The sequence below is a fragment of the Sinohyriopsis cumingii genome, chromosome 13 (genome assembly GCF_028554795.1).
Source record: "Sinohyriopsis cumingii isolate HCF-2022 chromosome 13, ASM2855479v2, whole genome shotgun sequence".
NCBI lineage: Eukaryota > Metazoa > Mollusca > Bivalvia > Unionida > Unionidae > Sinohyriopsis > Sinohyriopsis cumingii.
In genome coordinates, this window is record NC_142973.1 from 30,494,227 (window position 1) to 30,513,218 (window position 18,992).

Here is an 18,992-nt window from a genome sequence, read left to right on the forward strand (position 1 = left end):
AAGCTGTTTGAAATAAAGGAATCAGACTTGGTATATTTAGGCACAGTTATTAGAAGGTGTGAAATATACCACATGAGGGGGTCTCATATACCACATGGGGTGGGGGGGCTTATATACAAGCTCAGATTCATGGCTTAACATGTGTACTCACATTTTATAACTGTTTGAAAGTTAGAAATGGTCGTAGTTTACTTGTACTTCATCACTAGAAGGCATAGCACATTGTGGGTATTGTTTTCAAGGTCAGGGTCACAGCTAAAATATTTACACATTAGTCACTCTTTATTCTTTAGCTTCCTGACTTTAAAAACATTTAAGATTAGGAGATAAAACTTTGCATACATCATCACTAGAAGGTTCAGCTCAATATTTTACATTTTTACACTTCCACTACATAATGTTAAAGTCATTGCAGGTTGAAACTTGGTATGCTTTTACATCATCACAAGGCATGTGAAATGTCACATTTGGGAGTGTTGTTTTCTTTGTCAAATTCCAGCTTAACATTTCCATGAAACTTTCCCTTCCACTGTTTGACTTTAAAAGTGTTCGAGATTAATGGATGAAATATGGTATACTTACACATCATCACTATAGGGTGAATCATGGATTTTAGTCAAAGTTATTTTACATTTACTTAACACTTTCTCCTTGTTATTGAATTTAAAGTCATCTGAGAGAAAGGGACAAAACATGGTTTGCTTGAACATCATCACTATGAGGTGTGTTATGAACCACATTTGGGTGCAGTTTTTAAGGTCAGAGCCATGGTTCAGTATTTTGTGTCTCCATACACTTTCCCTTCTGCTCTCTGTCTATAAGGCAATTTGCGACTAAGTGATGAAACATGGCTTACTTGTACATCGTCACCAGAAGGTGTGTTTCATAATAATACACAATAATACACTGGGGGTCCTTTCCTTAAGGTCAAGGTCACAGCACAGTATTTTATGTTTCCATAATGCATTCCTGTTCTATCATGTTAAAATCATTTCAGATTAAGAGATGATATTTGGAATACTTGCACATCATCATTAGTTGGTGTGATGCAATCTACATTGTGGGGACTATTTTCTGTTCAAAACCATGGCTCAATATTTTGTTTTACTTGCACTTTCTTTTCCACTTTATTACTTTAGAGATTTTGTGAATGCATCTTGGTAAATGTATGTTTTCATTAGCAGACATGCTGCATACCACATTGTGGATGTAATCTTCAATGTTAATGTCTGGGTAAACATATATGTCATCATTAGCAGGTATGTTGCATATCACATTGTGGATGTAATCTTCAAGATCAGTGTCATAATTTAAATTTAACATTTCACTTTCTGTAACAATCTCCAATGTTAGAGCTTTTCTTTGATGAAGGGATGAAACTTGAAATTACATTGCATCACTAATTTTTATGTGGCATACCACAGTGGGCATTCTGTCTTTAAGGACACAGGTCAATATTTTATGTTTGAGTCACATTTACCCTTCTACTTTCATCATATCTTGATACAATAACTTATGAGTCTGTTATTAATATAATATGTCACTTAAAATTGACTTGGCATTATTAATGGTAATGTAATAAAATTGACTTGGATGGCATTATTAATGGTAATGTAATAAAATTGACTTGGATGGCATTATTAATGGTAATATAATAAAATTGACTTGGATGGCATTATTAATGGTAATGTAATACAATTGACTTGGAAGGCATTATTAATGATAATGTAACCTACTATAGAAATGAATGAAGCAGACATTTTCCAAATATTTTGTTATATATCATGCAGTACATTTCAGGATTCTGAGCATTCATAATACATTTGTCAGTAGCTGCTATTTTATGTTTAACAGCAAGAAATCAAAGTATATTCAAATACTTCCCTACATGATTATGAACCATGAAATGGTGGATTTTGATTTTGTTTGTGTATAGGCATAATTATGTATCATTAAATGACCCTTATTGCGTGTGTTAAATATACAATATAGTCTTTTGATAGAGGCATTCAAGTTTCCAAATCCATTTATCACTTTGATGTCCGAAGGTTTTCTCTATGAAGAGTTGGAACAGTAAACAGTATTGTACATGTGTGTGATAACATATTCAAACTATATCACATAGTTTCTGTCCTGTCATTTTGGGAGAAAATACAAGACATAGCCTATCATATATCAATGGAAGCATTAATTCAATGCTTTTGTTCTTGTACAAGCCAATTTTAAAGTTTTGTGTATCTTAATAATTTGAAAAAGATGACATGTTTCATGTAACTGTTAATCATACATGCAGCAGGTGAGTTCATTATGTCTATAGCATATACACTAATATATATTTTAAGTTATGACATGAATTAACATGTTACAAGTAATTCAAAGTTATTTTGTTGATCTTATGGTATTTTAAAATACATGGGTTTTTTTAATCATGAAATTTTAAAAAAGTTTAATTATTTATATTAAGATGCCCAGCTATGGCAGATATCAAGTGGAAGCTGTCAGGATCTCAATGAAACAGATACAGCAGACTCTACTACTGGAAAAACTAGTGTAAAGGTAACAAATACTAATATTTGTACTGAATTTAATTTAAAGGTAAGAAATATTAACATTAAATACTATCAGCCAGATATAAATAGCAGTACCATTGTTTTTGTTGTCCTTCATCATGGATACTACTGAATACAACATTAACAGATGCTATAAAAAATTATCAGAATAAAAGATGCATTACTTTCATTCTTTATTTACATATTACAGTTAATCTGCATATTATCACATATCATAGGGTCTTTTGCATGTACGACTTTTGCACATCTGATTTTCTTGACTTTTCTCATCATCATGCCTTGGCAATGCCTGATGAGCATGGAGCACAGTGTTGTTGAGTGTATACCGGTTTTGTCACTATGAGATGGAGCACAGTGTTGTTGAGTGTACCAGTTTGGATGTTTTTCCTTATTACACAATTAAGAAGCTTTATGAGGATACACCACAAGGGAAAATATGTGACAATTTAAATGAATGTGATTTATATAACAGGTTTTCACCATATACTTGAAGGTTTTCTTATTTTTCTACACCAACCATATAATAACGTGAAACATATGCTATATTTTCAACCATGTCCACTATATACTTTTACCAAACTTCATGAATGGTTTGCTTTTAAGATATGGAAGAACTCCATTGATTTCAGATTTTTAAAAATGAAAGTTCAAGGTTACTATGACTAAACACAAGCAAAATGTTTTTAGACAACAATATGAGAACTGCATTAGATATGTAGACAAACATTTGTGGATACCTTGCATTTTTGGTGAGGAGGAAACCTGTAAATTTGGAGTTTAAAGCTAAATGTCCAAAATCACTGTAACTGAATGAAGGAAAATAGTTTCTTTACAGGAACCAAAGTTTTTGGATTACTTGTACTTTATGATAGAAACCTGTCACTTTGGGATCAAATGCCCAAAGTCAGAAATAGTGTGACGGAAAAAAGAAAAATTGTTTCAGCACAAAAATATAAGTTCTTGAGCATGTACCTACACCTCAGTTTGTGGCTGACTTGCTAATTGGTATGAAAGAAGCCTGTCGATTTGGGGGTGAAAAGTTCAGAGGTCCAAGTCCCAGTGAATGTACGAAAAAATTGTTTTGCGTACTAATTTTGGTTCCAAATCAGGTACTATGACTACATTTTATGGGGGGATTGTACTTAAGGTATGGAAGAGGTTTATTGATGTTGGAGTCGAAACATCAGTGTCATTGTGGCTGGAAGAAAAATAGGTTTTGCAATATATCTTTATTCTATAGTTAGTTCCCTGACCAGATTTTGTGCAAGACATTCACTTAAGGTCATAGAGAACCATGTAGATTTTTGTTCTAGAGGTCAGAGGTCACAGTCATGATAAGTCTGATAAGAAAATAATGGTTTCTGTACAGAAAGTTTAGTTAAGGCCACATGCCATGACCAAAGATACAGGTCATTGAGATCCATTTGTCATTAATCTTTAGAGTTGACCATGCCCTGATAGTACTTACACAGAGAACTTTTAAATGCTGGTGGATGTGTAAATGCCATTTTCTGTACTCTTATTTACTTTTATCTTTTTTCATATACACATCAAATAATTTTGACAGCTTCTTGTTTCATCTGTTTTCTCCAAGTAATATATGTTTATGTTTATTTAGTTGGATTTATCTTCCAATTTTTTTGTGCGTGCCATTTTGTTATATTTACGTAAGTTTTGATGGACAATATGTAGCCAGTATTGATGATATGCTGTTAAATCCTCTACATCCAATTACTTACTTTGATTAGGTTTGTGACACAAGATTGCAAGATAAGAATGGTACCAAGGCAAGGTTCCGAAATGATACCGGTACATCTCCCACAGACCATGGCATGTTCTCTAGGGAAACAATGTTTGCAACAGCAAGAGTGAAAGCTGGCATTGTCAATGATGCACCAGTTTTAAACTGCACCACTCATGTTGTTATAAAAGAAGATGAAGGTAACTTGAATTTAGTTTATTGCCTTTTCAGTGCATGCCTAATATGAATGTATTGCATGTATTTTTGGCAGGTTGTATCAATACAGATTTCTTTATTATCTCAGAGTTACTGTTCATACGATAACATATCAGGGTTTCCTGGATCATCAAAATTCATGCAACAAATTTGTATTTCTAATGCTTGACACACAAATTCTGGTAGCCAAGTCCTTGCTGTGCACATTTGTTTTTTAGTAAACCTCATTTGTTTTATCCCTTTTTGTAAAGCCAATATCAATGATGAAGTGTCCAGGTTATGAATAGTCCATGTGATCAGGATAGTGTGCATAGACTAGATCTTAGTACCATTTATAAAAAAATTAAATCCCAAGTTGATTGTCATCGTCCTATCATTTGCTTTGAGACATTGACTAATTACACACTTGATAGCTTTGGAACCTCACTTCGATAAGTTCTATTCGTAGCAGCTTTACAACTTTCCACAATATTTTGGAATAATTACATTTTATTGGATACCATATTTGGAAAAGTGGTGCTGAGACATTAGGACTTCTTGGTATTCACCCCTTAATTATAAAATGATGTTTGTTTCTTATTTTTCTGAGAATGATTTTTGTTTTATGTTTTTCTGAGACCAAATAACATCTGTGTAATAATCATGCAGCCACTTGAGCATCAGTCCTTTCGAGAGACTTGTTTTATTTATCTGAGAAAAAGAATTTCCATGTAATAGACATTATGTCAGTTGTTTTAAGTGTAATGTGCAAGTTGTATAATTCTGTTTTCAAGTGGCTATCAAATGTGGATCCACTGGCAACATTACATACGTTATATCATGGGTCTCAAACTCAAACCACCCTGATAAGCTGCACCACCTTTGTTATCTCTCATGACACCTTGTGACGCCAATCATTTTGTGGGCCACAGGATATGGCTTGGCAGGCCGCATGCGGCACATAGGCCACATGTTTGGTACCAAGTGAAAGGTCACAGATGAATTTGATTCTCATGAGAATGTCAGACGGAAAGTAGGTAATCAGTAGTTATTTAATGTAGTTAAATGAAGTTTTACTCAAAGAATGGATGACAGTCGGAGCCTTTTATGCAGGGCCAGTTTAGCAGACACATGCACCCATAATGTTACTGTAAACTTAATAATCAGCCAATAAGAGACAAAGGTGTGTGTGTGTGTGTGTGTGTGCTGAATTGGTCAGGTAACATTCATTTACAAACAGTCAGTATAGAGAGTGGATGGCTTGTGTCTGCACATTCTCTCCCACCTCAAACACCACCTGTAGTTCTGTTCCATGTGGCTCATGTCTTCCCATTAACCTCCCACTAGCATACAAATTCCACTATCACTGGAGGTGGCAACCTGACCCCTCATACTAAAAGACTACACCTGCTGTACCATCTCCAAGCAATATTTGGCACTATTGCATTTTTGGGCATTCTGTTTTTGCAAATTCTGTTTTTTAATAGCAATATTATGTCTTTTATATTGGTTTTACGTGCATAGTGTCATAAATTATTGCAAAGGAAAAAACTGAGGTTAGGAAAAACATCCATTAAATAAATTGATGCTTATATTCTAACTATAACACACCTAGCAATGCAGATCTCAGTCTGTTTTGGGTTGAACTTCAAAATTAGTGGCAAGTTTGGAATATGCTAATAGAACTTGTGATATATTGACTCTCCCAGTAACACAGAACCATTGAATATCACAGTTTATGATATGGTGACTCTCCCAGTAATATAGAGTCATGGAGAGTTATTTCCCATAGTGACTTCCCATTTGAGCCTTGGAGAATCACACTTTCATGGCATATTGAATCTTCCTGCAACATAGTCATGGATAATCACGCTTTCTGACATCTTGACTTTCATTAACATGGAACTATGGATCATACATGTGATAGACTCAGTACATTGAACCATTTGATTTGCAAATCATGATGAGCTGCTGTCTTCTCAACCTGTGGATTTTTAATTTACATAAATTATTTGTGTTTTAAGGAGATTGAAAATGAAAATCACGCAGAAAGTGAATTGAAGGTGTTTAAGTATGGGAATAATATTTTGTTTTTCAGGATTTTAAGATTTTATTGATAGATGTACTCACAGATATCTGTTGTTTCAGTATCAAATTTAGTGAGATATTACCTGTAAAATGCTGTAATAAAAAAACATGATTGATATCCTCACCTGTAACTCAAGTTAAATTGTTATCCCCCAATTGAACAATTTCAAAATGTTGTACACAAATGTTAAATATACATATAAGTATTTGGATTCATTTAGTGTTATTCAGTTTATTTATTTACTTGGATATTAATAATGTTATGGATGTGTAATGGTATTCTGTTATTCTCAAGGTGTCCTGTATGACCTGAAAGCATATGATCCTGAGGGAGACATAGTAATTTATAAAATCAATCCTTCCCAGTTACCTGTCCCAGGAGAAGTGATGTTAACACCTGATGGAAGGTATTAACATTTATAATATTAGTCCATCCAAATTTGTTTAACTTTCATCTGTATCTTATTCAGGTCAAGTACTGATGGTCATTAAATTTTTTTCAAATTCTCAAAACCATAATGATATTTTGTAGCGCTTTTGTGAAGATACATTTTCCTCATAGTGAAATATCCTTTAGGAAACTAAACCACATATGAAACTTTCCTTGAATTATAAAATTTTCAATGCTTTTATGCATATACACTCAAAAAATTATCATGTTTATGGATTTTTTTAAAAAATTACCTATATTTTATGAAAAATAACACTTTTCTGATATTTTAAAGGCTCTGATATATCTGAATCATTTTAAATCTAAGTTTTTGTGCATATTTATTTTATTGATAAGGGATGGATCTTTTTCAAAATAGCTGAGTATCCTTGTATCATGCCTTAAACATCATTATCACCCTTTTACTTGAGGACATCAGTTTTCTATGAACCATATCACTTATATGTCATTTGGTGTATATTCACCTATCATTTTTTTCATATGTATTTTGTTTAAAACCTAATTGAGCTGAAAAATGTATATTTAATTTTTATATGGCCCTTTTCAATGAGCCTGCTTTGGCAGTAACTCTAGACAGTAATTGGTTAATCAGTCCATCCATGTGTTAGATCACACACTATTGTTATGTGTTTAGGCTCGAAAAAACGGTAACACAAGAAAGAGTGAAAACAACAAGCTTTGAAAAATATAACAAATAGTTTTTTTCCCTGGAAAAATACTGTCAAAATTAAAAAAATATGGGAACTTACGGTTTCCAGAATCAAATCCAAAAATAATACAAGAATAATCCACGAATAAAAATTTTTAAAGTCCTAATATTGAAATGTTACAATGATTCCAGGTTTGAGTCCCAATAAAGAATCCAAGATGGAAGGTGACGATGTATGCTGTAGCCTGTACTGTGTTGATGTCTACAGTTCCTTGTAGAAACATAATAATTAATCTCTGTTCTTGGAAATCCAAATAAAATTTTAAAAAGAAAATTCCTTGTTCAAGAGCTCTTTATGAACACAATAATATTTCCAGAGAAATGAATTGATCTTTTAGAGCCCAAATAATCTGAATAAAATTTAACAAATAACTCTAAAACTAAAAATCATCAATATTTCAATACTGGTCACAACAGAAGAAAACAACTTGACATCAAGTGTTTGATAGCCCGGACTAGCAGATCTCTCTCTCTAAACATCAATATTAATACTAAGCATTTTGCAATTTTGGAAATGCCTAATTGTGAAATAGAGGATGACTTGATCATGTTTACACGTAAAAGTCATATGGCTCCTATATGTCCTTGATAAGAACCAATCATTTTACTCCGAGAAAAAGTTGTTTACTTGACCTTCAATCAAGGCCAGGAACTATGGAAACAAGTGTTTCTATTATTAGGTATCTAAAGTTAAAACTCGGGTCAAAATGAATTTTCTAGAAAATATCAAATTCCTAGTAAACAAAATTACATTACATTGACATGTAAAGAAAATAAAAAGATTACAAAACCCACAAACAATCAAATCAAATCAAACACAAATTAAATCAAATATAAATTAAATCAAATATAAATTAAATCAAATATAAATTTAAACAAGCATATGTAACACTATGTTTAATATTAATGTTAAACATTTTTACTTTGTGCATATACCGCTCCGGTAGCCTAGTGGTTAGACCATCCGCCTCGGATGTGGGAGGTTGTGGGTTTGGTCCCCGGCCGAGTCATACCAAAGACTTACAAAAATGGTACTAACAGCTGCCTTGCTTGGTGCTCAGCATTAAGAGGTTAGTGTTAGGACTGGTCGGCCAGGTGTCAGGATAATGTGACTGGGTAGGACATAATGCTACATGTCTGCAGCATGATGCCCCAGTGCTAGACATCACTATAAACTGCTACACTGCAGACATCGTAGTGATATGACTGAAAAATTGTTAAAGCTACGTTAAAAATCCAAATCACACACACTTTGTGCATAAAAAGATGGACTTAACAAAAGAGAGTCCCTTGTTTGAAAATTATATTTTAATTTTTAATATTTTGATTTGCTGAAATTTAGGTCATCAGCCTCTAGCAGTAATTAGGGCTGTTACATTAAAATATATGTGGGACCCAGGGAAGGCACTTTTAAAGTGGGGTACTCTCTCATAGATGCAGTTTAGAAATTTCTTATCATTTTAATATGAACTCTGTGGAATCAAAGTACCCTGGCATATATATTTTTTTAAAACTGCCTTCCCCTGGTTACCATGTCTGTTTAAATGGAATATCCCTTACAAAGTGTTTGTATATTCACAGCTTTAAATATGTGCCATGCAAGGACTGCTCTGGAAACATAACATTTAGCATCATTCTGGAAGATGACCCTTCAGCAGCAGATATCCCATCAGCAACTTCAAGAGCTGTGTTGACAGTAGAGGTGAAAGAGGAAAATGATCCGCCAATGGTTTTCCTCTATGATGCTGATGGGCAAAACATGCTTAACCTAGATCCAACAAATCCAGTCATTGTATGTACAAGTTACGTTTTCTTCTGAAAATTATTACTGTATACCAATGCAAGATATATGAAGGAAGAAACTATTACTTTATGCTTTCTGGATTTGTATTAAATTTATGCCAACTGAATGGTGATAGCCATTCCATGATAGACATTTTCTTGATGGATGTAAACTCGTTATTTGGCTGTTTACAGTGTTCCTTTAGAGATTGAGCTATATAGTCTAAATGTATAAATCTATTCTTAGAAATGATTTCAGAAGGTTTTGTATTGCCTGTATGCAAATAATGAATATAACTCATCAGGTTTTTATTGTATACAATAATCTAATCATTGTATGCATGTATATAGTAGCTGTTTATGGTATCTTTGCATAATAATGGCTATATGGTGGCAACTAAATATTAAGCTGCAGTTCAGTAATCCCATTCTGGAACAGCTCCTTGACCAGCACTCACCCACTTGATACAGCTAGAATCCCATGGCACCATCAATTTTGTGTTCAGAAGTAACCCTCAGAGATAGCCACCCATCTAATGCAGCCAGTGGCTGGCATTATATTACAAAAACTGTCAAATTTGCCTCTCGCAAGTGACCACATAATGGTTGCTTGTAGATAGAAATCTCACAAAATATTTCTTGATTTCTTAAGCCATTACGTTGACGTTTGCCAATAGAATAACTTTAATCCATGCAGAGATGTAATCAATCTGATTATGCTGTGTGTTCCTCAGAAATTAGGTTTTGATAATTAATGGCTATTATCACTACCTAGGATAATTATCAGGGTGACCACTGAGAAACACAGCATTGTTCAGCTCAAGTCAATGTAACATTAGAGTTGCCAGATAGTAAAATGGTATGTGAGCTTTTGTGGCTTTCCTTTCTAAGATTATAAAATGTACATAACCAGGTACCAGACTAAAAGAAAAATAGTTGATCATGTGAAAAGCTCACTTCCTTTGTAAACATGGCATCTTGTGTAATAACTGCAAATTTCCAAAGAAGAAATAAGATGTTGCAAAGAGTTCAAAAAGTTTACTGACATTCTTAGTGTAGAACAAAAAGTGAAAGCAGTTTGACTAAACAAGAAGAGCAAGCATCCCCTGATCACTACTAATAAAGTTGGTGTCAGAAAGACTCAAATAAACATGATCAATATGCATTCAATGGCAGTGAGTGGGAATAGTTACAGCCAAGTGTTTGTGCACATATTTTACTGACAAGGTGATTTTGTATCAAGATTGAGGATTATTTATTGTTGTTTAAAAAATAACATTGATATTAGTATCATTGCAGTAAGTCCATCACCGGATAACCTTTCTGTGATTTTTAAAGAATGTATTAAATATTGTAAAATTGTTACGCCTTTCCTACTTTATATGTGGTTATTACTCACTTCTTTGTGATCCCCCTTTAGAAAGGCCACCCCTCTTGCAAGGTCACTACTACAGAAGGGGTGACCTTATAAGGTGGGGACCACTGTGTTAAATGAACTATATTTTTCTTGATTTCCCAGCTTATAAAATGAATAGGTTTTATATCTTCTACATTTGACTCCTTATTTTGTATTAATTGGATTGTTCTACCAGCACAGGTATGATTTATATTGTGCACCAGTCAGTATGATAATGCATATTCAGGTCAACCTGTCAGGTGAAAAATATTTCCCAGTAACTATTGATCCATGGTATTTCAGATTATAATTGTGTTTGTTTCCTGTTGGGATTTTGCAGCTACTGATTAGAACTTCTAATATGTCTTGTCTTTTTTGCTAGAAATACTATGAACAGCTGAAAGTGAATGAATCACTTTCTTTCACTGCGGTATTTGGAGCCTTTGACAAAGATTATGGAGATGAACTGACTTTACACAGGAATATCTCAGCGCATGGAAATTTTAGCATTGACACACTCCTTGCCAACTTCACAGATAAATTCAAGACCTGTGACACAGCAGCTAAACTTATGGTAATTCGTTTTACAAACATCTTCTAGACATATGAATCAAGACTCCAGAGAATGTGAGGAACAAAGTTATCTATATTTACATTTCAACTCTTATAACTGATTAATATAAGCAACAGACTGAAAGTATAGATTCATGTGTTCTCAATGAAAGAAAGTCAAATTAAAATCAATTTGGGACAGTCAGATGTTTTATCTCCAAGTCTAGACCATGTTGTGTGTTAATAAAATTGGAGCCAGAAGTTGGTTTTGTTCCGTAACATCACAGCGATATCTGAATGTGGCTTAAGAATTAATGGAAGTTCAATCTTATGCTTAAATTTCCTACTCATTCGCCTCACCATAGAACTGTAAATGCTTGCTTGTCATAAAACTCTGCAGAAGAATGAGGTACAGACCATAAAAATTGATTTCTTTGAACAAGTTATGTCAGATCTTGTCTTAGCTACTCCATCACTCCATGTGGATAAGTTTTGCCAGTGTCAGTTTTCAGGCATTTTGTATCATATAAAAACATTTATAGATCTGTCCTAAAGTTTCATCGTGTGTTTGATTCATTAGTATTATGTCATTCTTTTGCATTTTCTCACCTCATTTACGGCTGTCAGCTTCATAAAAATGTTGTCATAGATTCATTCATATTGCTCTATATGACATCAGTTACAGCTGTCAGCTTTAAAAAAAGGTTGTCATAGATTCATATTGCTCCATATGACATCATTTACAGCTGTCAGTTTCATAAAAAAAAGTTGTCATATATTCATATTGCTCCATGACATCATTTACAGCTGTCAGCTTCATAAATAGTTGTCATAGATTCATTTATATTGCTCTGTATGACATCATTTACAGCTGTCAGCTTCATTAAAAAAAAGTTGTCATACATTCTTATTGCTCCATATGACATCATTTACAGCTGTCAGCTTCATAAATAGTTGTTATAGATTCATATTGCTCCATATGACGTCATTTACAGGTGTCAGCTTCATAAAAAAGTTGTCATAGATTCATATTGCTCCATATGACATAAGATCAACCTCCTTCACATAGTCATGCAAAGCCTTCATAGTTATGTAGTAAGTAAAGATTATTAATTGAAGTTGTTCAGAAGTAAGAGTTATAAAACTTGTTGACTAATAATACCACTTGCTATATTCAGCTATTGTACATGATTTATAATAGATTCACTTGATGAATTTTATTAAGCTATCATGGATACATGAAGCCACTTACTAACGAGCCTAGCTGGTCGGGACTTTTCTTCTATTGGTATGTGTACCTGACTGGAAAACAGATAAACTGTGTTCAATTCCCAATGATGACAGCTGTATCCTATCCCAATACTTTTTGGGGGATCATCCAACTCTTAGTAGCTAGTAGTATGGAAGAAAAAATGTTTTAACCTGTCTGAAAGGTGATCCAATCTGAGTGATATTTGAGGATGATTGTTATTGTGGTGTAGGAGAGTGTATGTGGTATATGTACATGAGGCTAACTCTAACCAGTCTTGCTTGTCTAGACCAGTGTTTGCCTAGGAGTAGGTGCATCAGACTGAAAAACAAAAACATAAGGTTTGATTTACAACATCGACAGCTATACATTGTATTCCTGTGATATACAGTTATATCAAAAATGAACATCATGTAAAATCATTTATATTATTATTTTTAACACCTCTACAGTGTCCAGATGTCGATTCTTCCTTGGACCGATCCAGAATGACTTGGATGGCTGTAAAGATAACATACCACCTGGATTCTCCCTACATCGGATTGGACGAATTGAAATTTGAGGTTACTGATAAGAGTTCCATCAGGTCTGATCTTGTGACTTTACAGATGGCGCTGATGGAACAACCTTGTCTCAATAATGGAGGCTGCAAAAGTAAGGGAGGGAATACAATTAAGATAAGTCATCTAACATGAAATCTGCTCTATATAAAGAACATTGATTTAACTAAATTCTGGTTTTAAATTCACTAATTCAAGCTCAAACTTAATTGAAGCTAAATACAGCCATACCTGTCTTAAGTAGATACCTTTGAAAAATGGGGAAAATGGCCTTTTAAGACAGGTCACTAAGTAAAAGATTCTTATTGCTGCAATGATTTTGTGTAAGGGACTGAAACTGTGACTGTTTTAGGTGATTCCAAAATCAATATGACCATTAAGAAGGGTTTGACAATAGTCTTGCTTTTCACGAAGTTATTATATAAAAACTGTGAGGAAAAGTACCCTGTAATCATATGCCATTGAAAATTCATCAAATTTCCATAGGCTAAAGATCATTTTCACTTATCAAATGTATAAAGAAAATGAGACTGGCATATTTTTGTGTTAATTGTTTCAGTACGACACAATCACTGTTTTTGGCAACAGAAAGCAGCAATTCCAAATTATGGCAAGAAGTAAATCACTCAAAATTTACAAAAGTTACATATATTATTTATTGCCCTTATATTCTTTCTTGTTGATCTACCAGACTGTTTTTGCAGTTATTGAAATTGCAAAATAATTATTCATTTCTTTTTCTTCATTATTTAATGTGAGACATAATTTGAAACCATGTCATTTTAGATCCAGGGTCTCCCATATTTCATAGCACCACCATACACATTCTTAATAAGTGATTTCATTAGGTAATGGTTTTGTCAGCATGAGCTGTATAGAAAGAATTAATTTTACAAAAAGCAGATTACCTTAAAATATTAAGTTGCAGACAGGTACTGTGTCTGTAACAGTTCTAATGTGTAATAATATCCATCTTTTCCTCAAAATGACAGCTTACATGTCACCTTATTTTCAGTTTAATTCATTATCTCTAAGTATTAAATGCAAGTCTCCATTTCAGTAAATACATTAATGCATATCATTATCTTTGATGTACTGTAATAAATTTGATTATCAACTAAAAATTAATATGCTGTTGAAAATGTTTTGATCAATATTTTATTTGCAGGCAGAAGGCCAGATAAATACCAGTGTGAAGACATCTTGCGAACAAAGAGCTTTGATTCATATTACACTTGTGATTGTCATGGAGGGTGGATGGGGTCACGATGTGAAGAGGATATTGATGAATGTGTTGGAAACCCCTGCACAAAACCTATGATATGCCTTAATTTGCAGAACCACTTCCAGTGTGCATGCCCTCCTGATCAGACCAACTGTCTTCCAGAAGATGAGTTCAAATGGTGGATGGGGGCACTGATAGCTGTTGGATGCTTGCTTCTCATCGGAATTGTCATTGTATGCTTCCTCTACAAAACTGGGTATGGTTACCGATGATAGAATTAATACAAACCTGAATGAAAGCATACTGATTCCATGAAATTGTTCATCTCTTTTCCAAGCACTATAGAAGTTTTTTTGTCTTTTCATACATGCACCAGTTAAGCAGAATTACATAGTCCTAATATTTTCTTTGATAACCATAGCAGTAAACTAAAATTAATAAAATGTACTGCATATTTAAAATGAGCTTTTGCTTACCTGGGCACACTATCAGATCTGGATGAAAATACAAAAACAAAATCCCAAAATATGTTGTTTTCATAACATATGCAGTCACAACAGAATTTTAAGAAATTTATACAGGAATGCATCCTACTGACCTTTATGTTCACTTTTCCACTCAGTAGAGACTGGGTAGTACTGTTGTTCAAATTTCTGTGAAGAGCTTGTTGAATTTTTCTCAGTATAGGAAATGATCTGTAACGTTATGAGGGTATGTCAGACATGCCAGTCTAAAAACTGATCTTGCAACTGCTAAAGGCCATATTTATGTTCTTGTGACATGATCTCTTGATGATTGTTTAAGCATATTATAGTTACTTTTTTAATTGAGCTCTGCAATCATGCATTGTCCCAGTGCTACATGGTGTTCCTATGTCAGCAGATTTCATACACTCCAGATTAGCTTACCATATTTACCGCATATGTTGGGACACCGTAAATTAATTTTAAAAGTAATATTTTTTTGTGCACTGTACATTCTGGAACACATAATTTTGTTTCCAGTCGTAAGTTGTGAGACACCTTTTAAATCATTTGAAAATTACATATTGGAAAATGTACTCCAACTGAAATATTATTTTAAAAAATATAAAACTGTGTACTTGAGATAAAACTCTTTAATTCATTGTAGCAAGATTTCATCAACACAACCCTTCTCCTGCACATGTATGAGCCATTCTTTCGGTACATGAATATTTTTTTAGCTTTCTCATACCGTGAAAAATTGTTAGAGGCAAAACGTCATCTGAAAAGGAAACTGCAGGGACTAAAGTCAGATTTTTTCAAATCTTCACCAGTCTTGCTAATTTTCACACTCCTTACTCCATCTTATCATCAGTCTGTCCAGGAATGCGATCAAAGTACTCAAAAATTTCATCCATGTTAATGATCATATTGTTGGCAAAATTATCTGCTTCTCTTCTGGCCTTCACAAATTCATCACATGATTTTATTTTCTCCAAATCCTTTCAGTGACGCTGGGTCATTGATGTTCATGCATGAAGCACTATATTTTGTCACTTCAAATATTGTTCCATTGTTTCTATTTATTTCCAAAATTCCCATGAATATTGGTTAAAAGGAACCACATTTAGCTTCCATATCTTGGACATCTTTATTTATATATTTTTAAAAATCAGCACACTTAAAATAATCCTTTGTTGGCTTCTGATGTCTGCTTGCTTTGCAATAAATTAAACTTTGTATTGATATCCTTTATAAAAAAAAACAGCTTCAGAGTATCCAAAGTTGGCTTTCAAGGTTGGCTTGTTTTGTAATAAAAATAACCTTTGTCTTTATTGTCCTGTTGGTAAGTTCAAAGAAGGAGTTTACTGCTTGCCGCCAGTTGTGTTTATTCACAACCTGGGCTTCTGTGTGTTGGCATCTTAAGTAATAATTGTTACAAAAGAAGCATTGATGTCTACGGGTAAATAGTAATGATACTTTTTTAACCTGTGCTGGTGAAAAGATTGTCACTTGCAATCAACTGAATGTTTTTTCAGATAATGAATTTTATTTGCAAGATACTGTCATACAGTAGACCTGGATATAATTCAATCTTGGTTTTTTTTACACCTAACACTGTGTCATGCGAAAATGGCAGTTGTCTTCAATATGATCGGTTGATCATTTCCCTCTCATTTGCAAAATCATCTGCTTCTCTTCTGGCTTTCACGAATTCATCACATGATTTTATTGTCTCCAAATATTCTGGGTTATGCTGGGTCATCGACATCTGTGTAAGAAGCACTATAGTGTGTCACTTTGACCTTTTTTTATTTCAATTTATTTTTGAAATACCCATGAATACCGGTGAAAAGAAACCAAAGTTTGTTTCCATATCTCAGCCATCTTTGTATATTAAAAAAAAAAAGCTCACTTAAAAGAATCCATAATCGGCTTCAGATGTCGGCTTGCTTTGCAATAAAAAAACATTGGTATTGATATCCTTTACAAAAAGAAAAGTAACCAAAGTCGGCTTCTGAGGTCAGCTTGCTTTGTAATAAAAATAACCTTTGTCTTTGATGTCCTGTCGGTAAGTTCAAAGAAGGAGTTTACTGCTCGTTGCCAGTTGTGTTTATTCACCACCCTGGCTTTTATGTGCTTGGCATCTGTAGTTACAATTAATACAAAGGAGCACTGATGTCTGTGGGTAAATAGTAATGATACTTTTATAACCCATGTTGGCAACAAGATTGTCATTAGCACTCAAATAAATGTGTTTTCAAGTAATGGTTTTTATTTGTGAGATACTGTCATATAGTAGACCTGAATATAATTCAGTCTTGATTATTTTGCACCTAACACTGTCATGTGTGAGTGACAGTTGTCTTAAAGATATGGATTGATTATTTCCCTCTTGTTGGTGATTTTATTGGATCCAGTTTTCAGTCAGATAACTTGTTATTCAAAGCACAACCACACACAATTTGTTTCCCAATGTTCATGTCAATGAACAACATGGTATGTGTTATTGGACATAAGCAATATATGTTAAAGTATGGAAGCATATGCTACATATATGGATTTTGTGGATATATTTCATTCTTCATGTTGAAGAAAAAGGAATCAATGATAAAAATACAATGTTAGTTTCTTTTTTTTATATCAATAAGCGCTTTATTTATCTGTTTTATTGCAACGTGCATTGGGGAGGAGCACAAATGCAATACAATTTTTTTTTGTTTCTTAAGTCTTGGGACATATGACATAGGTGAAAAAAGTTTCACCATAAGTTCTGGGACAGAAAATTTTTTTATTATTTTATCATGTCCCAACATATACGGTATGTTGATATGGCATTTGCAGTATATGCAAAGAATAAAATGCTCTCTCATGCTGCTGAGCTTCACGCTCAGGCTCTGTCAACCAGGAATTTTGAAATTTACTTTTGCTTGGCTTTCTTCAATTTGCAGATGGCTCGTCCTTCCTTCCCTGAATGATCACTGCATTCTGATATTTTGACTTCAAACATGAATCACATTTGTAACTATTGCAGCTACTGAAATAATCATATTTTGTGTTGTATACATGGAGTAAAATCCAACTTCAAAGAAACATTATTGTTGACCATGATCTCACTAAAATAAAGATTGCTTTACGAGAGTGATGTGGATTTTCATTCTTCTTCAAATTCATTTCTTTGATATACCTAAATTTAAACAAATTGAGTTGTTCCAAGTAGTGTTCCTTACTTTGGCAAATTAACATAATGAGCTAAACAACAGTAGTGTTGAGACCCCTAATATTTAGCTATTGTCAAGCAGTTATGTACTCTGTGAAATAGTGGTGGTCTATCTCTTACCACTTCAGATTTTAACTGCCTCTGTCGTCATTTGCATGAACTGATTTGGGATGGTTTACATGAGCACTACTAAGTAAAACTGTTTATTGTTTGTATTTGTTATGGGCATATATCATGGTGTTAAAGAAAGGTCAAAATGCTTTATTTTGTGCAAAGATATTTTTAACATGATGATATGAATATTGACTGGTAATCAAATATTAGTTTTTTTAATGTGACATAGTGTTATGGGAGGTATTGATTCTCAGACAAATGCTCCTGCATCGGTCTGTTTGGCAGATGACAACCAGGTGGGTTCTGGCCCACCTGGGAAACCTGTTTACTGTGTTAACATGAAAATTCAGGGATAATCAATTTTTGATGACTTTATTCCAATTTCGATAGATATTCTTATACACTCTCAGGGAGTTACAAGAATTTGCTGGTCTGCTATATCAGAATGTGTCCACAGATTTATTGTTGACACAACTTGATACTGACTGCCACATATAGCATGTTCTGAAAAATGGTGGTAAACCTAACACCACGACAAGAATGACATGATTTGAGATATAGCTTTCTTCTGTGAGACAATTGCTTTCACAATTTTCATTTTAGCATCTCCAAAAGATAAGAATACAAGTAATGAAAATGTTCATTAAAAAAAAATAAGCATCACACTTCTTAAGTA

General features: G+C 33.5%; 1 protein-coding gene across 1 annotated transcript in view; it reads left to right on the plus strand.

Annotated features, from left to right (window-relative positions):
* LOC149785132 (uncharacterized) overlaps positions 1–18,992 on the plus strand; it is a 181,819-nt gene that overhangs the window by 160,333 nt on the left and 2,494 nt on the right. The window contains exons 64-70 of the mRNA XM_089978894.1: positions 2,465–2,556; positions 4,319–4,511; positions 6,890–7,001; positions 9,336–9,546; positions 11,315–11,506; positions 13,186–13,387; positions 14,462–14,774. Of these exons, the coding sequence (XP_089835020.1) occupies positions 2,465–2,556; positions 4,319–4,511; positions 6,890–7,001; positions 9,336–9,546; positions 11,315–11,506; positions 13,186–13,387; positions 14,462–14,774 (1,315 nt within the window). The remainder of the gene's footprint in view (positions 1–2,464; positions 2,557–4,318; positions 4,512–6,889; positions 7,002–9,335; positions 9,547–11,314; positions 11,507–13,185; positions 13,388–14,461; positions 14,775–18,992) is intronic.